The sequence below is a fragment of the Sapajus apella genome, unplaced genomic scaffold (genome assembly GCF_009761245.1).
Source record: "Sapajus apella isolate SASKATOON/1434 unplaced genomic scaffold, GSC_monkey_1.0 scaffold35, whole genome shotgun sequence".
Lineage (NCBI taxonomy): Eukaryota > Metazoa > Chordata > Mammalia > Primates > Cebidae > Sapajus > Sapajus apella.
The window spans coordinates 10,229,258-10,252,807 of NW_022436975.1; the positions used below are offsets into that span (position 1 = coordinate 10,229,258).

Genomic DNA, 23,550 nt, shown 5'->3' on the forward strand with positions numbered 1-23,550 from the left:
AGCTGGGATTACAGGCACGTGCCACCATGCCCAGCTAATTTTTTGTATTTTTAGTAGAGACGGGGTTTCACCATGTTGACCAGGATGGTCTCGATCTCTTGACCTCGTGATCCACCCGCCTCGGCCTCCCAAAGTGCTGGGATTACAGGCTTGAGCCACCGCGCCCGGCGAGAATGTGCATTTCTAACAAGCTCCAGGCATGTATGTGCTGCTGGCCTATGGACCACACTGACTCACAAGATTCTGATACCTATATAAAGCAGGCTTCATTCATTCGTGAATCAGTTTAAACTTCAAGGATACCATAAAAATAAGCACTGGCCAGTAGCCCACAAACCTAGTATTTAAAATAGAAGCAGTATGGTACAGTGTAAAAGAGGCTGGACTTGGATCAGAGAACATTTGTTCTAGTCTTAGCTCAGCTTGGCTCCAAATTTTTCAAAACTATTTCAGCTTGAGGAAACTTAAGCAGGACAGATGAAGAAAATAATCTGAAAAATAATAATCAGAAAAACGCCACAGAGAGGAGATCTTAAAAGCAGCCAGAGACAAATCACCTGAGGTTTGGAGTTCGAGACCAGCCTGACCAACATGGAGAAACCCTGTCTCTACTAAAAATACAAAATTAGCCAGGTGTAGTGGTGCATGCCTGTAATCCCAGCTACTCAGGAGGTTGAGATAAGAGAATCACTTGAAATTGGGAGGCAGAGGTTGTGGTGAACCGAGATTACGCCATTACACTCCAGCCTAGGCAACAAGAGTGAAACTTCGTCTCAAAAATAAAATAATATAAAAGCAGCCAGAGAAAAGACAGATTACCCACAAAGAACAATTAGACTTAACAATATTGGTTTGCTGCAGGATGGTCTCCCAGAAGAGAAGGTGGCCTCCTGCAGTTTGAGGGAAAGCTGCTATGACTCTGTGTTTAAGGCAATCAAACCTCATCAACCATAAAGCTTGAACCTCAGTCCCCTAATCATGCCAGGAAAAATGCTGGTGTTTACTGGAACACCCCTGCCAATCAGGAACAAGCCCACATTATATAGACCACATTATATAGACCTAGACAGCCCCAGTCAAGCCAGTGAGGGGGTGAGGATACCCTGCAGCCACAAATGCTGATCTGGGCTGGGTGAGCCAAGGTTCCATCACAGCATGATCCTGCTGTACTCTGGCCCCTGCTTAGTCTGTGGAGTCCTAGTTTCTACTGGAGTCTGAAGTTGGCCCAGCCAGGTAGTTGAACGCCGCTACAGGGCAACAAGGCACAACTATCACTGATCTTTCTTTGTGAGGTCCCCCAGAACACCCCAGAGCGCCCCAGCAAATCTGGTGCATATTCCCTGGCCCTCTGCCTTTGTTTGCACCATCTTCTAAATGCTGAGAGAGTTAAACATCTAGCAAAACTCATTTTCAAAGCAAAAGCAAAATAAGGATGTGTTCAGACAGATGAAAGCAGAGATAGTTTATCATCATCCGACCCTGATCAGAGGAACTTCTTAAGGATATTCTTCAGGAAAGAGAAAATAATTCCATAACAAGGATATGACATATAAGAAGAAATATTGAACAAAAACAATGGTAAATATGCATGTAAAACTACAGAAGCATTTACCAGGCAATTAGTAATGTATAATCTGTAGGCTTAAAATAGAGAATAAAAATACTGACAATAACAGACTATAATTGAGGATGGAGGACAGGAGTTAAGTATTCCAAGGTTCTTACATTGTTAGAGAGGAGAGTAAAGATAATGATTAGCTTCAGATCTTAAATTTAATATGCTAACATTTTAAGGATAAGCATTAGAAAAACAAATGGAATATATAACTTCCATACTCTGGGGAAAAATGAAAGGGAGCAAGAGGGCCTTATTTAATCCAAAGGAATAGGGAAAGGAAAGCAAAATAAAAGAGCAAACTAAAAAGTAAAAAGTGAATTCAGATATATCTGTAATAATTACCATAAGCAGACTAAACTAATTCATTAAACAAAAATTATTGGCCGGGCGTAGTGGCTCACGCCTGTAATCCAAGCACTTTGGAGGCCAAGGCAGGCGGATCACCTGAGGGCGGGAGTTCAAGACCTGCCTGACCAATATGGTGAAACCCCGTCTCATAAAAAAAGAAAAAAATTATCAAAATGAATCATTCAAAAAAAAGTCCAAGTATAAGGTATTTATAGGAAACAGGCCTAAAGCCTTAGGACACAGAAAAGTAAAAGGTAAAACAATGGAAAATCCCATACAATGAAAATAACCAAAAGAAAACTGATATATCTCTATTAATATCAGACAAAATAGAAAAAATCATTACTAGAAGAGGTCATTATATATTGATAAAAAATTCAATTCACCAAGAAGATAACAGTTCTAAGTTACTTACTGAGTACAAGATAAGAAAAAAAGTAACAAAAAGATAATTTTCAAAATCTATGACTTGAACATTTTAAGACACAATTCTAAATATCTGGTGGTTCAGCCGGGTGCGGTGGCTCACGCCTGTAATCCCAGCAGGTTGGGTGGCCAAGGCAGGCGGATCACCTAAGCTCGGGAGTTCAAGACCAGCCTGACCAACATGGAGAAACCCCGTCTCTCTAAAAATACAAAATTAGCTGGGTGTGGTGGCGCATGCCTATAATCCCAGCTACTCAGGAGGTTGAGGCAGGAGAATCACTTGAACCTGGGAGGCAGAAGTTGCAGTGAGCCAAAATCGCACCATTGCACTCCGGCCTGGGCAACAAGAACAAAAGGGTAAAGTCATATAAATCCTAAATTAACCAAGTAATGTAACATTTATTTCCTCTCTCACTGTTTTATGTGAGAAAAATAAACCCCATCTCTTTAAGTCACAGTCAGGTAGATTTCTTGGGACCAGTCGGCATTCCTGACTTTATCTCCACTGATCTCCATCTTCAACACCTGGTATATCCCACAAACAGATCTGAAAAGACTGGGATGACAAGCCTCAGAAATGAAAGATTAAACTGAAGTATAACAATCACTTTGCCCTCTCAACAAGTGCTTTTAATATAAAAAATATAGACTCAAATTGATTAAACATACTGAATAAAAGAAATTTAATATCAGCATAACCAAGAGTAGTATACATGGAATGTCTGAAACAAAGTTGAACCTCAAAGTGCCTGTTAAACCAATAATGTAATATGAAGGCACCCAATAGGGAATTCAGGATCACTAATTTCCACCCTTGAGTGGCAGCTTGCAAACCACAATAAGAATTTATTCCATGACACTACAGAAATAAAACTATGACTCTTCCTCAGAAGGAAACATATCTCAACTATCTAAATTTATTTTTTTATTATGTATGTATGTATTTATTTTTGAGACAAAGTCTTGCTCTGTTGACCAGGCTGCAATGCAATGGCACAATCTCGGCTCACTGCAACCTCCTCCAGAGTTCAAACGATTCTCCTGTCTCAGCTTCCCGAATAGCTGGGATTACAGGTGTGTGCCACCAAACACAGCTAATTTTTTTATTTTTAGTACAGATGGGGTTTCACCATGTTGGCCAGGCTGGTCTCGAACTCCTTACCTCAAGGTCCCCGGGCCTCCCAAAGTGCTGGGATTACAGGCATGAAGCACTACTCCAGGCCTGTTTATTTTTTAAATAGAGACAAGGTCTCCCTATGTGGCCCAGGCTCATCTCAAACTCCTGAGTTCAAACGATCCTCATGCCTTGGCCTCCCAATGTGCTGGGATTACAAGTGAAGCCATGGCACCTGGGCTACTATCTAAATTTCTACATTACCTAAGAAATAGCTGTCATCCCAACACTCCACAATGGATGTTAAAACAAAAAAAAATTTTTTTTTTTTTTTTGAGACGGAGTTTCTCTCTTCTTGCCCAGGCTGGAGTGCAATGGCACATTCTTGGCTCACCGCAACCTCCGCCTCCTGGATTCAAGCGATTCTCCTGTCTCAGCCTCCCAAGTAGCTGGGATTACAGGCATGTGCCACCAAGCCCGGCTAATTTTTTGCATTTTTATTAGAGACAGGGTTTCGCCATGTTGGCCAGGATGGTCTCGATCTCTTGACCTCGTGATCCACCCTCACGCCTGTAATCCCAGCACCACGGCCTCCCAAAGTGCTGGGATTATAGGCGTGAGCCACCAGGCCCGCCCAAAAATTCTTAACAATTAACCTACTTTAATCTACCTCTAAATCATAAATAGAAACATCTTTTCTTTTCTTTTCTTTCTTTTTTTTTTTTGCAATAGCATTCAGGCTGGAGTGCAGTGGTACGATCACTGCAACCTTGGACTCCTGGGCTGAAGCGATCTTCCCACCTTTTAATATGTTTCACATTAAAATAAAAGTGTCTTAAATAGCAACAGTTTGTAGAATATTCTCATCTTCTAGCCCACTGTATATACCTGCCATCCCTGACAAATCCAAGGAAGAAATGTGAATTGCCTTTAAAAAATGTTTTCAATTTTAACCAGGATATAAGTATGCTTAATTCGAATGGTCAAGTGTCTATTTGTTTTCCTTAAAATTACCAAAGCATTTATTTATAAACATCATCAATAAATGGCATCACTTTATAGTTATTTGAACCAGAAGTCTGAGAATAGAATTTCTGTGTTTAGCAAATAAAAATATCATATGCCCAGTTATATTTGAATTTCAGATAAATAATATACTTTTTAAATTTTTAGCATAAGTATATCCCAAATTGCTTATACTATTGCACTTACTTATACTAAAAAAGTATTTTAGTATAAGTATACACCAAATATTGCATATATTATTGCATTTACTTATACTAAAAAATTATTTACTGTTTATCTGAAATTCTAACTTAACTGGGTATCCTGTATTTTATCTGATAATCCTAGCTGGAATTCTTGCTCTATCACCTCTCACATACAAGACACCACAACAAGACCTGTCAATCACACTTCCTAAAAACATCTAGAATCCATCCACTTTCCTCGGTCTCTTCGGCCACGACCTTGGTCTAAACCATCAATGCAAGAATCTCCTAGTCAGTCTTTCTGCCTCTGCTTTTACAGAATATCATTCATTTTTTTTTTTAACTTTTTACTTCAAAGCTGTTGCAAATTAAAATATCACTCACTTTAAACACAGTACCTCAACTTAAAAATAAGAGAAATAAATACTAATTTCAAGTTTCTTCTTTTCTGCAGTCATTATTTGGTAGCTCTGGAAATCTAAAATCCCTAAATCAGCATGAGAGTCGCCAGTAAACTTACAATGAACAGGTTGAGGCCTCTCATGAGTAAGTAACCTCTGAAACAATCCCTCGTCTTATTTTCCAAGGAAAGTAACAATTTTCTTAGGTAAGCTGGAGCCAATGACCAATACAATCCATTTGCTAATTTGCGTTCATTGATGCAAGGGACAAACCAGGAAAAAAATCTGGGCAGAAATGGTAAATTTGGGGCTCAATAAAGTTGTTTTAAAATATTCTTCTGTTTCAGAATGAATTCTAAGATTATTGATAAAGTCTCCTTGATTATAGTGCACCATGGTGAGCCAGAATTCTATCACCTGATTGTGAGACAGAATTCTGTTATCCAGAGTTGCAAAGCCCTGGGACAGAGCACTAAACAATTTGGGCACTCAGCAAGTTAGAATTCAATAAATATAAAACACATGGCGCCAACTTTTTCAGATGACTGATACTCAGGAACAGTTGATGAATAGATAAATGTTTTGGTTGTGAGAGCTAGGGTTCTCTCTGAACACTGCCAGCCTAACACGTTGTCATCTAATCAATGAATTCTATCAAAGCAGCATACACATGGAAATATAAGTACAGGTTTCAAGGTTTGTGTGACACTACAGAGCTATATGAGCTAGCCAAACTGAACACAAATTATTTCCATCAAAATAACAGCCTGAATCAAAGAAAACACATTTCCCTGTATATCACAGAGGCCACAGTATTGGCATGAATGACTCATATCATAAAACATGTCAGCAAATCAAGTGTTTCAAAGTTCTCACAATTTATTTTTTATTTTTTTATTTTATTTTTTTTATAAAGATGGGGTTTCACCATGTTGGTTGGGCTGATCTTGAACTCCCGACCTCAGGTGATCCGTCCACCTTGGCCTCCAAAGTGTTTGAATTACAGGTGTGAGCCACCACACCCGACCAGTTCTCACAAGTTAAATCTGAATGTTCACCCACTTAATACAGAGTACCAACAAGTCTTAATATTGTTGGTAATAAACACCACTCAAGCTCTTTCCACAAAAAAAAGGCATTACAGGGCCTGGCGCGGTGGCTCACGCCTATAATCCCAGCATTTTGGAAGGCCGAGATGGGTGGATCATGAGGTCAACAGATCGAGACCATCCTGGTCAACATGGTGAAACCCCGTCTCTACTAAAAATACAAAAAATTAGCTGCGCATGGTGGCGCGTGCCTGTAATCCCAGCTACTGAGGAGGCTGAGGCAGGAGAATTGCCTGAAACCAGGAGGCGGAGGTTGCGGTGAGCCAAGATTGCGCCATTGCACTCCAGCCTGGGTAAGAAGAGCGAAACTCTAGGCCGGGCGCAGTGGCTCACGCCTATAATCCTAGCACTTTGGGAGGCCGAGGCGGGTGGATCACAAGGTCAAGAGATCGAGACCATCCTGGTCAACAAGGTGAAACCCCGACTCTACTAAAAATACAAAAATTAGCTGGGCATGATGGTGCGTGCCTGTAGTCCCAGCTACTCGGGAGGCTGAGGCAGGAGAATTGCTTGAACCCAGGAGGCGGAGGTTGCGGTGAGCCGAGATCGTGCCATTGCACTCCAGTCTGGGCAACAACAGCGAAACTCTGTCTCAAATAAAAAAAAAAAAAAAAAAAGAAAAGAAAGAAAAAGAAAAAGGCATTACAAATGCAATCAGAAGAGCATCTCCAAGGATGAGTTATATAGTTAGGGTTCAGTTATTTAATAAACAAGCCTTTCTGTGACTAAAACCTAACCATATCACCAAAAACATTTTTGGAAGCCATATCCGAGATAAGTTTTCAGTATATCTAATCTTCTCTTCTACAGTAGGAAAATGACATTTCAGACTGTAGATACATTGACCAACATTACAGATTAGAGAAGGATGAAATTTCCGGATGAAAGGGGTCGAGACAACGCTTATAAAACAAGTGTAGGCAAACCTTGAAGCCTGCACTTGTATTCTCACGTGTAACCTGCTTTGCTGGTATTCATTGATGAGCCAACGTGACAGGCTAGCAGCACTGGGAGATCTGTAGCTCTCACAATCAAAACAGTGTGTTTGTGAAATAATTCAGCTCCCTTTCCTTTTGGCTTCTGAGCTGCAGACCCAGCAAGCTGTTTCTGTCACTAAAAATGCGCTGGGAACTACACATAGAGCCGAAGTGAGCTTTCTTATGAGACTTCCCTTGGGGACAGGTCCAGAAACTCTGAAAAGAAACTGCTGTGAGACCATTTTAGCCCGAGGGATCCCAAATCCGTAATGGGATGCTGCAGCGCGGCATTTGGACTGCGAAGCTTTCCAACACCCTTACAAGGTCCACTGCGCGGGGGGCAATTGTTTGGGGGCTTTCCTCAGAATCAGGCCTTTCTGGCAGCCCTCCTCCAAGCCCTGCAAGGCAAGGGGCTAGTCCTGTGTCTAAAGGCGCCGCGATGCGAGTGGGATGGTCGCCGGCCAACTAGGTGCCGCCGGGTGACCAACTCTGCGGCGCCGGCGCCGAGTGCCCGGACCCAATTAAACAGAAGGATTAGAAAGGGGGTGCCCGCCGGGCAGCGTACTCGCCCTCCCCGGCGAACGCCCGGCGCCGGGGTAGGGATCTTCGCCCCGACCCCGCGCGGCCTTCCGGGTGAGCTGGCTGTGGCCGCCGGGACCTGCACTGCCGGCCGGCTCCGCGTGGCTCGGCTCCGCCGCGGGATCTGGACTGGCCCGTCATCCGGTTCCCGTCCCAGGCGGGCTCCGGCCCGGACCAGGCCCCCGGCCTCTCACCCAGACCTCAGGCTTCCACCACAGACCCCAGCCCGGGCCCCGGGCACGCGCCCGGCCCCTGCCTCTGTGCCCGGCCCCCACGCCGCCTCCCATCCCTCTCATCTCCGGCCCGCGTCCCCACGACCGGCCCGGACCAGGCCCCCGGCAGCCCTCCCTCGGGTGGGCGCGCACCTCTCCTTGGAGTAGAGCTGCAGCTGCTGCTCCTGCTGCTTCTTCCGGATAAACGCCATGGAGAGCAGGCGCGAGCAGGCGCGGAGCGCACAGGCAGGCCCCGCCGCCGCCCGCCGAGGAGGTCTGGAGGAGCCGGGGAGGGCGGACTCCGTAGGCGGCTGGGGAGCGCGCGGCTGCCGGCCTGGCTTCCCGTGCGGCGCCGCTGGGCGGCCGAGATCCCGACGCTGCGCCCCAGGGCCCCGCGGCGTCCCCGGCGCGCTCACCGCAGCATCCTGGCGTGGGGACTCCGGCGGCGCCGTGACTCAGGGCCGGAGGAGGGGCGCGCGGTGACACGAGGAGCCCCAAACTCAGGCTGCCTCAGGGGATCGTCAGGTCCAGCGGCCAGACTAGGATCCTTCCTCACATACTAAACATTTCACCACTTTACCATCCATTGCAGGCTGCGTTTTAAATATTTTACTCAGGCCGGGCGCGGTGGCTCACGCCTGTAATCCCAGCACTTTGGGAGGCCGAGGCGGGTGGATCACGAGGTCAAGAGATCGAGACCATCCTGATCAACACGGTGAAACCCCGTCTCTACTAAAAAACTACAAAAAATGAGCTGGGCATGGTGGAGCGTGCCTGTAATCCCAGCTACTCAGGAGGCTGAGGCAGGAGAATTGCCTGAAGCCAGGAGGCGGAGGTTGCGGTGAGCCGAGATCGTGCCATTGCACTCCAGCCTGGGTAACAAGAGCGAAACTCCGTCTCAAAAATAAATAAATAAATAAATAAATAAATATTTTACGCATAAAAAGGGTGCTGGCCCATAAACCACCAATCTGTTGGCCACAAGGACTTGAAATGACAACGTTTTGGGTCCTCTACTGTGAAAAAAAAAAAAATGACAGCAGTTAAAGAGGTGAAGACAACTGGATCTAACTATTCCAAATACACCAGGAATAAGTGGGGATTTTATAGTCAAGGAGCAAGGAGTAGGTGTTCTGAAAATTGCTAAGAGGAAACATCAATTAGGGGGGAATTCTGGCTGAACCAACCTAACAGGAGTCCCACTGAAGGCCGGCCAGGGGGCTCAGATACTGAAGGATAGGGAGTAAAGAATTTTAATCACCTATGGAGAGTGAGGGTGGGATTCTTGCTAAACTGCCCTGTAGCAATGTTACTTCTTAACATTGCCTGTACAAGGAAATGCACATAAGGACCTGGGAGAAGATTCAGAAGCTGGCCTGAAGTTTGACCAAGCAAAGAATCTTTAACACAATCTTGCCAGGCGCGGTGGCTCACACCTGTAATCCTAGCACTTTGGAAGGCCGAGGTGGATGGATCACCTGAGGTCAGGAGTTCAAGACCAGCCTGGCCATCATGGTGAAACCCCATCTTTAAAATAAAGAAACACAATCTCCTGAGTGTTGAAATAATTGGTCTCATTTTTTTTATGCAACAGCCTTATTGGGATATAACTCACGTACCAAAGAAGTCAACCATTTAAAGTGTACCATTCAGTGATTTTTTAGTATATCTCCAGTTATGTTCAACAATCACCACAATTTGAGAACATTTTCATCACATGTAAAAGAAACCCATACCCTCTAGCTATCAGTTTTCCTAACTCTACCCTCCAAACCCCAGCCCTAGCAAACAATAATCGGTTTTCTGTCTTATGGGTTTGCCTCTTCTGGACATTTAATATAAATGCAACCATGCAATATGTGGCCTTTCGTGTCTGGTTTCTTTCCTTTAGCATAATGCTTTCAAAGTTCATCTATGTTGTAGCGTGTATCAGTACAGTACTTTAGATTGCTGGAGTATATTCTGTTGCATGGATATACTACATTTCGTTTATCCATTCATCCGTTGATGGACGTTTCAGTTGTTTCCACATGTTGACTATTGTGAATAAGGCTGCTGTAACGGTCATGTACAGTTTTTTTATGGACATATGTTTCCATTTCTGTTGAGTGGAATTGAAATCTAACAGTGAAATTGCTGGATGTGGAGACTAAAACAGCTCCATCTTGGAAGCTAATCCTCCATGTTGGCTTCTGATTAACCCCCGTTCTGGGAAGGCCTCTAAGATTTCTACTTGTCTATTTTCCTTGTGTAAGATCAGGTACCTACCCAATATGTCCTGTCCATAGTTCAAACAACCTTGATGTAATTATACGTCAATTGTCCTACACATCCTTCTGAACCATCCCTTTCCTATGGTATATAAGCCCTAAGGGGCTGGAGTGGAGGCTCACACCTATAATCCCAACGATTTGGGAGGCTGAGGCTGAAGGATTGCTTGAAGCCAGGAGTTTGAGACCAGCCTGGGTAACAAAGCAAGACCCGGTCTCTACAAAAAATAAAAAATAAAAAATTAGCTGGGTGCAGTGGCACACACCTATAGTCCCAGCTACTGGAGAGGCTGAGTCAGGAGGATCACTTGAGTACAGGAGTTTGAGCCTTCTGTAAGCCATGATTGCACCCCAGCCCAGGCAATACAGAGAGAGAGAGAGAGACCCTGTCTTTTTAAAAAAAGCATTGACTCTAGGGGTTAATGGCACAGCAATCCACCATCTCATCTTGGTGCCCAAGAAACAGACATGGCTTCTGTTCCTAAGTCGTTATTAAATGTTTCTTCCTAAGGAACTATATTTGACAGCCTCTTTCTTCACCTCCCAGCATCCTGGGACTTTGAGATAGATTTGCATAGGCCTGCCCACCACAGAACACTGGGTCATGTGGTAACTCCATGTCTAAATGTTTGAAAAACTGCCAGACTGTTTCCTAAAGTGGCTGTACCATTTAACACGTTCACTAGCAGAACAGAAGTGTTCAAGTTTCTCTACATCTTTGCCAGTATTTGTTATTTACCGGACTTTTGTTTAGAGCTATCCTAGTGGGTGTGAGTGATATCTCAATGTGGCTATAACTTATTAATATATGCTGAGAATGAGCCTCTGATTATTTGCCTTTGAGGGATTCTTTTTTTTTTTTATTTTTGGGGGGGCGGTGGGGACGGAGTTTCGCTCTTGTTACCCAGGCTGGAGTGCAACGGCGCGATCTCGGCTCACGCAACCTCCGCCTCCTGGGTTCAGGCAATTCTCCTGCTTCAGCCTCCTGAGTAGCTGGGATTACAGGCACACGCCACCATGCCCAGCTAATTTTTGTATTTTTTTAGTAGAGACGAGGTTTCACTGTGTTGACCAGGATGGTCTCGATCTCTTGACCTCGTGATCCACCCGCCTCGGCCTCCCAAAATGCTGGGATTACAGGCTTGAGCCACCGCGCCCGGCCGACAAATTTCTTTATGAGTAGTAATACAAAAGTTTATGTGAGTTCAGAGACAGATTATATTTGGCTGGAATAAGGAAAACAACAATAACAAAATCTCAGAATGTAAGTTATCTTCTTGAAGTCAAACATTAGAGGAAGATTAGATGTGATCTGATAGGTAAAGAGTGTTAAAGAATCTCTCCTGGCCGGGCGCGGTGGCTCACGCCTGTAATCCCAGCACTTTGGGAGGCCGAGGTGGGTGGATCACGAGGTCAAGAGATCGAGACCATCCTGGTCAACATGGTGAAACCCTGTCTCTACTAAAAATACAAAAAATTAGCTGGACATGGTGGCGCGTGCCTGTAATCCCAGCTACTCAGGAGGCTGAGGCAGGAGAATTGCCTGAACCCAGGAGGCGGAGGTTGCAGTGAGCCGAGATCGCGCCATTGCACTCCAGCCTGGGTAAAAAGAGTGAAACTCTGTCTCAAAAAAAAAAAAAAAAAAAAAAGAATCTCTCCTTAACCCAACTCTAGCTAAATTCTGCTGAGCCCACTTCTCAACTAGGCCTCAACCTTGGCCTATAAAACCCAGACACCCAGCACAAATAATTTAGTACACTCCCCATCCCCCACATAAAAAGGCTTAAACAAACAGCCATAGTTTCTAAAGGTTCAAGACCACATTCCTAGGATAACCCAGCACCCCTTAATGTACCTGTCTGAAAAAGCCCAAGTCTATCAAAAGAATTTACTATTTGTGCCCAGCGCAGTGGGTCAAGCCTGTAATCCCAGCACTTTGGGAGGCCAAAGTTCGAAACCACCCTGGCCACATGGTGAAACCCCATCTCTACTAAAAATACACAAAATTAGCCAGGCATGGTCACGGGCACCTGTAATCCCAGCTACCAGGGAGGCTGAGGCCGGAGAATCGCTTGAATTTGAGAGGCAGAGGTTGCAATGAGCCAAGATTGCGCCATTGCACTCCATCCTGGTCGACAGAGCAAGACTCCATCTCAAAAGAAAAAAAAGAACTTACTGTTTGTTCCAGCCGATACCTGACAAAGGCCCCTGACCACCCTTTCTTAGCACATTTAACAAGAAGGACTTAAATTGTGAATCACTCCTCTGTCCCTTAAGGTGTATATGTGTCTCCTACAACTCACAGTGTCATTCTGAAGGACCTGAAATCCATTCCTTTGAAATGTAATCATCAGGAAGTATATGCCCTTGTCTTTTCAGGCTCTGTGAGAAAATAGAATCTCAACTTCAATATTGGCCAGCTAGCAGACACGGCTGACCTAATCACATTTACAGTGACCAACCCTTTCTAGTTTTTTACTTCCCTTACTCCATTCAGCCCCTGATATCCCGCTCCCTGCTCCCCCATTTTCCCTTCAAAAATGTCCATCCACCTTTGCACAAATCAAAAGTTGAATTCAGTTCATGCTGGCTCCTGTCTCCTATTGCAATAATGTATTACTGATTAAAATCTGTCCTTACCATTTGAACTAGTGTCTGACCTTGTCTATCTTTAGCAAAAGAAGGGAAGAAAGACAGTCAAAAGGATTGTCTTGAACAACTGCTCAAAAGAGACAAACTTCTGCTATATAACGGTTTGTGTTTGTGGAGAATTAAGAGAGAACTGGAGGCCAGGTGCGGCGGTTCACGCCTGTAATCCCAGCACTTTGGGAGGCTGAGGCAGGTGGATCATGAGGTCAAGAGATCAAGACCATCCTGGCCAACATGGTGAAACCCCATCTCTACTAAAAATACAAAAATTAGCTGGGTGTATTAGCAGATGCCTGTAGTCCCAGCAACTCGGGAGGCTGAGGCAGGAAAATCGCTTAGATCGAGCTACTGCACTCCAGCCTGGCAACAGAGCCAGACTCGGTTTCAAAAAAAAAAAAAAGAAAAAACAAAAAAGAGAACTGAAACTGGCGCTCCCTCAGCCTCCCCTCATCAAAGCACCCACCCTACCAGCATCTGCCCTCTTATGCTTTGTCTTCATTCCTGCTATTTTAAGGTATATTTGCTCCCATCAAAGGCCAACTTTTCCTTTCTTCCCTACAATTTAGCCTTTGCAATGACCCTTCCTCCTTTCTTTCTCTCTCTTGCTTTGTCTATGTCTCCCTCACTATTGAATCACTTCTGTTAAAACACGCACTCTGAATGAAGAGACTCCCAAGCGGGCTTTGTGTGAGCAACGTGGCTGTTTATTTATCTGGGTGTGGCTGGGCTGAGGCCGAAAATGGAGTCATCGAAGAGGGGTGGGATAGGAGCTGGTTTTATAGGTTGTGGGGAAGACAACAGAAAGTTACAGGAGTTACAGTTTAGGCCGTTTTTTTGTAAGCTGGGAGAGGGTCGTAGGTTTGCAAGCTGGGAGGGGGTCGTAGGGTGTGGAGTCACGAGGTTGGCCAAGCTTGGGCACAAACTCCAACGGCCTTGTCAGTTGAGGCTGGAAAAAGAAACAATAGAAGAATGTCTCAAGTTAGTTCAGCGCCACAGGGGTTATTTCCTCCACGAACTCAGTCCGGGCTGGGCTATGCGTGCAAGTCACAGAGATTACCATGCCTTTCCAGGCACGGTCAGGCCTTACAATTTATATTTGAATATAAATGTAGTTTTCAAAAAACTTTCCCTTTTTCCTACATCTCCCTCCAACTCCCCATTCACAGAGGAACTTCTTGAAACATCTGCCTACACATGCTGCTCCATTTTCTCACCTTGTTTTCTTTTCTTTTTTTTTTTTTTTTTCTTTGAGATGCGGTTTCACTCTTGTTGCCCAGGCTGGAGTGCAATGGCACAATCTCGGCTCACCGCATAGATTCAACGATTCTCCTTCCTCAGCCTCCTGAGTAGCTGGAATTTCTACAGTTTATTCCAGTTGGACTTCCAGGCTAGGTGTGGTGGCATACGCCTATAATCCCAGCATTTTAGGAGGCTAAGGCAGGAGGATGGCTTGAGGCAGGAGTTCAAGACCAGCCTGGGCAACATAGTGAGACTTTATCTTTACCAAAAAATTAGTGTCAGGTGTCGGCCTGGCGCTGTGGCTCTTGCCTGTAATCCCAGCACTTTGGGAGGCCTAGGGAGGCGGATCACCTGAGGTCAGGAGTTCCAGACCAGTCTGGCTAACATGGTGAAACCACGTTTCTACTAAAAATACAATAAATTAGTTGGGTGTGGTGGCGTGTGCCTGTAATCCCAGCTACTGGGGAGGCTGACGAAGGAGAATTGCTTGAACCCAGGAGGCAGAGGTTGCACTGAGCCAAGATCGCATCACTGCACCCCAGGCTGGGTGACAGAGCAAGACTCTGTCTCAAAAAAAAAAAAAATTAGCCGGACGTGGTGGTGTGTGCCTGTAGTCCCAGCTACTTGGAAAGCTGAGGTGAGAAGATAGGTTGAGTCCAGGAGTTTGAGGCTGCAGTGGACTCTAACTACACCACTGCACTCCAGCTTGGATAACACAGCAAAACCCTGCCTCCAAAAGTAATAATAATAATTGGACTTTTCCCCCCCTCCCACCCCGCCCTCCCCCTCCTCTCCCCCACCTCTCCTTCCCTTCCCCCTTCCTCCACCCCTCCCCTTCCACGATGCCATTATCCCTGATCGCCCAGTGGAGCTTTCCCTGACATTAAACTTCTCTCCCCACCCTGCCATCTTAACTGTTCTTATGATAATGTAAATACTCCTCACCCCACACTGCCATCTTAACTGTTCTTGCCCTGTGAATATCCCTCCACCCCACCCTACCATCTTGACTACTCTTACCCCTTACCCCACCCGCCATTGTCACTGAACTTGTGGTAATGTATATTCCTTGCCCCTACCCCCACCACTGTAACTGATCTTACACTGTACCACTGCCCACCCTAAACCTATGAGGCCAACTGCTGTCCCACCACCCTTCGCTGATGCCCTTCTCAGCTTCAGCCCACCAGACCCATGTGAATGAACAGCCACCTTGCTCACACAACGCCTGTTTGGAAGATCTCTTTATTAAATGCGTTTAATATTCAGTACTATTAGACGCGAATAACAGTAATACATAGCATTTAAAGTACCTCCTCACTGGAGGGCTTTGCTCCCATTACTTTCAAGGGCCCACAGTTTCTTTGCTTTTCTCCCGCCTTGATTCTTTCTCCTTGTCAGCCTCCTAAATTGGCTTCTTTCCTAACTTAATGTTGGTTCTCTGTACTCATCTCCAGGCAATTTCAACTGGTGCCATGACAGAGGACTGTTGAGAAAGAAGTTTCTGATACAGTTTGAGCATCCCAAATCCAAAAATACAAAATCCAAAATACTCCAAAATCTAAAACTTTTTGAGTGCTGAGATGATGCTCAATAGGAATGCTTCTTGGAGCATTTTGAATTTCAGACTTTTGGGTTAGAGATGTTTAATCAGTATGTATTGTACAAGTATTTCAAAATTCAAATAAAAATTCTGAAATCCATAACATTCTGGTCCCAAGCATTTCAGATAAGGGATAGTCAACCTGCACTAACACATTCTTTTTTTTTAACCTGAAGAAAATGGGCAATCACCATTCCCTTACAAATGTTATGACTGCCTATATGCCTTTAAGCTTCCTGTTCTCTTTGTCTAAAACGCCTTCCTACCTTTCTATCACCATTTCTTCCTGTGAAAATCCTACCCGTCCTCTAAATTCCCATTCGAAACTTATTTGAAGTGTATTTAATGCACACAAGTGGAATTTATCTCACATTCACTTACTCAGTACATATTTATTTCACATCATGTATGTCACACGCCCAGCTGGGCACTACTGGGCAGGTGCCTTTGTGAGCACAGGTCAAATGGGGATGTGAACAGTGATCTCATTCTACCCAATAAGGTCTGTCTCCCTATTTGAGTTGGAAATTCCTTGGGAACGGGAAGAGTGACTTGTTGGTCTTTTTTAAAATTTATTTATTTATTTTTATTTTATTTTATTTTATTTTTTTTGAGATGGAGTTTCGCTCTTATTACCCAGGCTGGAGTGCAATGGCGCGATCTTGGCTCACTGCAACCTCCGCCTCCTGGGTTCAGGCAATTCTCCTGCCTCAGCCTCCTGAGTAGCTGGGATTACAGGCATGCGCCACCATGCCCAGCTAATGTTTAGTATTTTTAGTAGAGACAGGGTTTCACCATGTTGACCAGGATGGTCTCAATCTCTTGACCTCGTGACCTACCCGCCTCGGCCTCCCTAAGTGCTGGCATTATAGGCGTGAGCCACCACGCCCAGCCATCTTTAAGAATTTTTAAACAGGGTATTACCACATTCGTTAGGCTTTAGTTCTATGAAAGAATAAGCCTTTCTTGGTATTTTCTTGCAACCACTCAAGACATCCATTGGGCTCATCATCATAACATTATTATTGTGGCCCACGTGGGAGTTGGGGTCCTCTGCTCTAATGCATTGTCTTGTAGACGAAATTGGCTCTAAGGCTCATGGAATTCAAAGCCTTTTCCAAAATGGGCCTCCTTTCTCTCGGGTTTTCCATTTTCATGGTTTCCTTTGCCTTCTGAGGTTTTGTTCTTTACTCTGGTCTTTGCTTTCACCCTGTGAGGCCTCTTTCCTTGCTGACCTCCCTCCCAGCCCCATGGTATTAGTGTTTACTGGATAGCCATGAGTCCAGCGAGGAGCAATGTCAGTACAAACTGCTTTGTAAAAAATTCCATATGAATTCTTCTCCCAGTCCACCGCTTAGGATTTTAAGTCTGCGGCTGATGATTCCTCATGATGCTCATCCGTAAAGAGTCCAGACTCACATCTTCCCATTTTCTCCCTCTCCCATCTCCTCTTTTCTTACCTCCCTATCTTTCCCTTTCTAGAGCAACAGTTCTCAAACTTCAGTGTGCACCAGAATCACCTAACTTGTTTAAAATAAGACTTTTCAGCCCACTCATAATGTGTGATTGAGTGGGTCTGAAGTTGGAACTGAGAATCTGCATGTTTTCCATTCTTAAAAGCTTTTTAGAGACAAGGTCTTATATTGCCCAGGCTGGGGTATAGTGGCTGTCTGCAGGCACAGTCATCGCTGGCTATGGCACCACTCCTGGACTCAAGTGATCTTCTTGCCTCAGTCTCTAGAGTAGATGGGACTATAAGCAACCCTGACTGTGCCTGGAAAGATTCTGCATTTCTTTTTTTTTTTTTTGAGACAGAGTCTCACTCCATCACCAGGCGCCAGGCTGGAGTGCAGTGATGCGACATCGGCTCACTGCACCCTCCGCCTCCCGGGTTCAAGCAATTCTCCTGCCTCAGCCTCCCCAGCAGCTGGGACTACAGGTGCGTGCCACCATGCCCAGCTAATTTTTTTTTTTTTTTTGTATTTTCAGTAGAGATGGGGTTTCACCATGTTGGCCAGGATGGTCTTGATCTCTTGACCTTGTGATCCGCCTGCCTCAGCCTCCCAAAGTGCTGGGATTACAGGCATGAGCCACCGCGCCCGGCCCCTTTTTTAATTTTTTTGAGACAGAGTCTTGCTCTGTCGCCCAGGTTGGAGCACAGTGGCAAAATCTCTACTCACTGCAACCTCCGTCTCGTGAGTTCAAGCAATTCTCCCGCCTCAGCCTCCCGAGTAGCTGAGATTACAGCCACCTATCACCACGCCCAACTAATTTTTGTATTTTTAGTAAAAACGGGTTTTATTGTGTTGGCCAGGCTGGTTTTGAACTCCTGACTTCAGGCGATTCGCCCCCCTCAGCCTCCCAAAGTGCTGGGATTACAGGCGTGAGCCACCGTGCCTAGCTAGAACAACATGCTTCTTTCCAGGTCTCAAAGCCAGCTGTTCCATCCCCTTCTCTTCAGTTTTGGTATCAGCCAAAACACAAGCCTTGAAGGTTCACATTTTATTGCAAACATTTATCAACACATTTTTCTAACAAATATAATTCATTTCCTAAGAGGAATGGTGGTGCCAGGTTTAAAGAAATATGCTATTTTTGCCACTGTTTCTTCACCCTCATAATTGTCAATATTATTGCCATCTGAATTTATTATGTGATTACTCTGCAGCAAACACTGAGCTCTGTAATTTGCATTCATTTTTCTACTTCAATCCTGTTGAGAGAAAATTCTCCATGAATCTAATTTTTCTATGTCTAAGCATCAATATCAATTTGTGCAGATTTATTTAAATCCCAGGATAGTAAAGGTAGACAGTGCCTCTGTCTGTCTGTCTCCTCTCTCTCTCTCTCTCTCTCTCTCTCTCTATTCCTGGGAAGTAAAGATAAAAACTTCACTGTCCCCTCCCAGGAAAGATTTGCTGACATCCCAGAATAACAAATGTAAGCGCCCCTGTAAGGCTAGGGGCCTGCTAAGCTTGGCATTCTTCAGGAGTGCCCCCAAACCACTGTGGGTGCAACACCCACTTGGGTGCCTCTGCTTCACCCCCATGTAGCTGACAGGCAAGGGAAGCTGATGCCTGCATGAAGCTCACAATGCCTGCCCTCTCATGAGTATCAAACTGTCTAAATCTATTTGGGTTCATTGTGTCCTTACCAGTCAAATCCAGGGATATTTGGCAAGCCAGCCTGATAGTTGTTGCATGCTGCTCCTCAGGAACTGCTCGACTACTCGGCAAATCTTTAAGATCATTTGGTGAGATTGTTCTATTATCCAATCTTCAGAAGAGGACAAGTCAGGTTTTGTCCAGTTTAATAACATAAGCAATCCACTCAATTAGTAAGTAAAAGTGACGTGATTGGATCCCACGGCTGCCTGACTCAGAGTCTACTTTCTTTGTAATTACATGTTTCCAGCGGCAATTCCGAGGTCTTTCAAAGAAACTGATAAGAATCAGAAATTCTCATTACTTGAAGTAAAGCTCTAAGGGATCTCATGGGAAGAAAATAAATCATGATACTCCTGTCCATATCCAAGGGAAAAGAGCTACTCCAGAACAAGCTTATCTCACAGTTCTTATCTCAAAAGTCCTCCTGGGAAACAGCGGCCTCAAAAGGAAGAGAGTAAGAGAGTAAAGGACATGTTTGATGTTTCTGACATCAATCCTAAGGTTTGCTTTTCCTAAGTTTCTCTTAGTAGGCTTTTATAATGTTTATACATTTGTAAATCCATTTTCAATTGGGTTTACTGAGGTATAATTTATATAAAATGAAATTTATCAATTTTAAGTGTGCAGTTGGATGAGTTTTGACAAATGTGTGCAGTCATGTAACCACCACCATGAATATGATATAGAATATTTCACCATCCTACAATGTTTCCTTGTGTCATGTTGTAAGGAATCCCTGCTCCATTCCTGGTCCCTGGCAACCATTGATCTGCCTTCTGTCACTATAGGCTTACGTTTTCTAGAATTTCACACAAATGGAATTATACAGTATGTAGTAACTTATGTCTGAGTTCCTTCAATTAGCATACTGCTTTGAGATTTATTGGCATTGCTATGTGGACCAGTAGTTCATTCATTTTTAACGCTGAGCAATAATTTATGGTATAGACATAATGAATATCTGAGTTGTGTTCAGTATTTTTAGTTGTTATGGATAAAGCTTCTATTAACATTTGAATACACATCTGTATCAGAATGTATGTTTTCAGGCATCTCCTGGATGCTCACAAAAGCCCTAAGGGAAAATTTAGCTCCGTAGAGAGGCACCTGAAGTCATTTAAGAAATTTTCTCTGATTACCTTTTGTACTTTGTCTCTAAATATTTCCCCTGCACAAAATTTGTAGTCCATTCATTTATTAATTAATTTATGCACATTAGCAATGTCAAGGGCTGTGGATAAGCATGGATAAGGCAGATATGGTTTCAATTCTTTTTTTTTGTTTTGAGACAAAGTCTCACTCTCTCACTCAGGCTGGAGTGCAGTGGCACGATTTTGGCTCACTGCAACCTCTGTCTCCCAGGTTCAGGCAATTCTCCTGCCTCAGCCTCCTGAGTAGCTGGGATTACAGTCGTGTGCCACCATGCCCAGCTAATTTTTGTATTTTTAGTAGTGACAAGATTTCACCGTGTTGGTCAGGCTGGTCTCAAACTCCTGACCTTGTGATCCACCCACCTTGGCCTCCCAAAGTGTTGGGATTACAGGTGTGAGCCACTGCACCCGGCCTGGTTTCAGTTCTTACAGAACTTCTACTGGGTAAAACTGACTATAAACAAACAAAAATAATTGCAGGTCATGAAGAATGCTACAAAGAAAATAATGAGCAACCAAGATGGCACCAAAGGGTAGAGGAAAACACGGTGCTATGGAATAAATTGCATTGTTTCCCCCTCAAAAAATTCACATATTGAAGCCCTAAACACCAATATGATTGTATCTAGAGATAGAGTTGTCTAGAAGATAATTAAGACTGAATTAGGTCATAAGGATCGAGCCTTGATCTAATAGGACTGAAGAGGAAGAGAGAGGCTGGGAGTGGTGGTTCACGCCTGTAATCCCAGCACTTTGGGAGGCTGAGGTGGGCGGATTACCTGAGGTCAGGAGTTCGAGACCAGCCTGACCAATATGGTGAAATCTCATCTTTAAAAAAAAAAAAAAAAGATAGGAAAAAAAACAGGAAGAGGAAGAGAGAGAAATCTTGTTCTTTTTGTCTGCCATGTGAGGACACAGCAAGAAGGCACTGTTTGCAAGCTAGGAGGAGGACCCTCACCAGAAACTGAATCAGCTTGGAACCTTGATCTTGGACTTCCCAAACTCCAGAACTATGAGAAAATACATTTTTGTTGTTTAACCCACCCAATTTATGGTATTTGGTTATGACAGTTTTAAGACACCTAATTGGAGGTGAGAAGATGAAAGAACCAATAAGCTTAAATATTAGATGGGCCGCTGGGCACGGTGGCTCATGCCTTTAATCCCAGCACTTTGGGAGGCCAAGGAGGGCGGATCACCTGAGGTCGGGAGTTCAAGACCAGCCTGACCGACATGGAGAAACCCCATCTCTACCAAAAATACAACATTAACTGGACGTGGTGGTGCATGCCTGTAATCTCAGCTACTAGGGAGGCTGAGGCAGGAGAACCACTTGAACATGGGAGGTGGAAGTTGTGGTGAGCAGAGATTTTGCCATTGCGCTCCAGCCTGGGCAACAGGAGTGAAACTTCATTGCAAAAAAAAAAAAAAGATAGATCAGTCATTGGGTGCGAATGTCATCAAGAATAATGATGAAATAAGGAGGAGAGAAACTCACTGAGTCCACAGCCAAAGACTTTACTGAATCAGGTGGATTTTCGAAGATGCCAATAGATTATAGCAACTAACTTGGATAGCAGATTGTATAGCCTGGTGTCATTAACTTCTAAGGAATCATAGTTTTTAAAGGAAAAAGAAAAAAAATGGTCTGGATGCAGCAAAGCAATGAAGACAGTTATCTCTTGGTCCTAAGTTACTTGGAGTTTGAGAACTCAGAATTACGCAGGACAAAGGACTAAAAGCTTGGATACGATGGGGACGTGTGAGAGATGGGACCAGATGGGAATGAGTGTCCTGAGTCAGCAAATGGCCTGAAAAGCTTGGACTGCTCATGATGGCAGAGGTAAATGGGGAGATGAGGCATGGGGAAATGGTTGGCAAAAATATATATAGTCTTTGGTCCTGAATCTATGGTTACTGCTCACTTTTGCATCTCTCAAGATGCAGAAGGCTGGTAGGGATGCCTTTAGTGGGGACATGGGCTCCTCATTCCCTGTGCTCATTCACACACTGAAAACTTTGCCAAGCTGTTTTGAATTTGATAATTCCCCTCCCACCAACTCATAGTTCATTATTCAAGTCAAAATTAACCTTCTCTCTCTCTTTTTTTTTTATTTTTATTTTATTTTTTTGAGTTGGAGTCTCACTCAGTCACCCAGTCTAGAGTACAGTGGCAGGATCTTGGCTAACAGCAGCCTCCGCCTCCTGGGCTCAAGTGATTCTCCTGCCTCAGCCTCCCAAGTAGCTGGGTTTACAGGCATGTACCACCAAGCCCAGCTAATTTTTGTATTATTAGTAGAGACATGGAGTTTCACCATGTTGATCAGGCAGATCTTGAACTCCTGACCTTGTGATCCGCCCCCTTCTCTTTGAGCATATTACTTTAAAATTACATAAATTACTTTTGAGAATAATGAAACTTCCTTAGAATGCTGCCAATAAATGATGAAGGCAGAGCAATAGATCTCCAAAGATATCCACAAAATATAGTCTTTTCAATAAATAATGCTGGGAAAACAGAATGTCAGGAGCATCCTGGCCAACATGGTAAAACCCCGTCTCTACTAAAAATACAAAAATTAGCTGGGCATAGAGGCTTGCGCCTGTAGTCCCAGCTACTCGGGAGGCTGAGGCAGGAGAATTGCTTGAACTCCCGAGGCGGAGGTTGCAGTAAGCCAAGATCGCACCACTGCGCTCCAGCCTGGTGCCTGGAGACGGAGCAAGGCTCTGTCTCAAAAAAAGAAAAAAAAAGGGGTTTCAGATGAGGAGATTAATCTGGAATATCTGGATGTACTCAGTCAAATCACATGGCTCTTTTTCTGACTGTGGTCAGAGAGAGACATGACTATGGAGACAGAACCAGAGAGGGGGTGGTGTGAAGAGCAAGTCCAGCTGTGCTGACATTGAAGACAGAGGAATGAGATCCTGAGCTGAGGGGTGCAGGCATCATCCACTTGAAAATGCCAAAGGAACAGATTTTTTCCTAGATCCTCTGGAGAAGAACACAGCCCTGTCAACACCTTGTTTGTAGCTCAGTGAGACCCTACACAATAGTAAAATAATAAAATGTGTTTTGTAAAGTAATTATATTTATTGTAATTTGATACAGCAACCATAACTATTACAGAAAGAGGTAATGGGACTGTTTTCAAGAAAGAAAATATGAAAACCTGGATAAGAGTTGTAATTGAGATGGGCAATGTGAAAATGACTTTAGCACATGCATTATTTTTGATTATTCTCTTCCTAGATAGGTCTAATGACTCCTTAAGACAAAATAGATCCAGCCAGCTGGGCGCGGTGGCTCACGCCTGTAATCCCAGCACTTTGGGAGGCCGAGGCGGGTGGATCACAAGGTCAAGAGATCGAGACCATCCTGGTCAACATGGTGAAACCCCGTCTCTACTAAAAATACAAAAAATCAGCTGGGCATGGTGGCGCGTGCCTGTAATCCCAGCTACTCAGGAGGCTGAGGT

The 23,550-nt window shown here is 44.3% G+C and overlaps 1 protein-coding gene across 1 annotated transcript in view; it reads right to left on the minus strand.

The window, feature by feature from the left end:
• Positions 1-8,042, minus strand: part of NSMAF (neutral sphingomyelinase activation associated factor) — a 72,266-nt gene extending 64,224 nt beyond the window's left edge. Inside the window, 2 exon segments of the mRNA XM_032296151.1 lie at positions 7,774-7,804; positions 7,807-8,042. Of these exon segments, the coding sequence (XP_032152042.1) occupies positions 7,774-7,804; positions 7,807-7,924 (149 nt within the window). The 5' untranslated portion in view covers positions 7,925-8,042.
• Between the last annotated feature and the right edge of the window lie 15,508 nt (positions 8,043-23,550).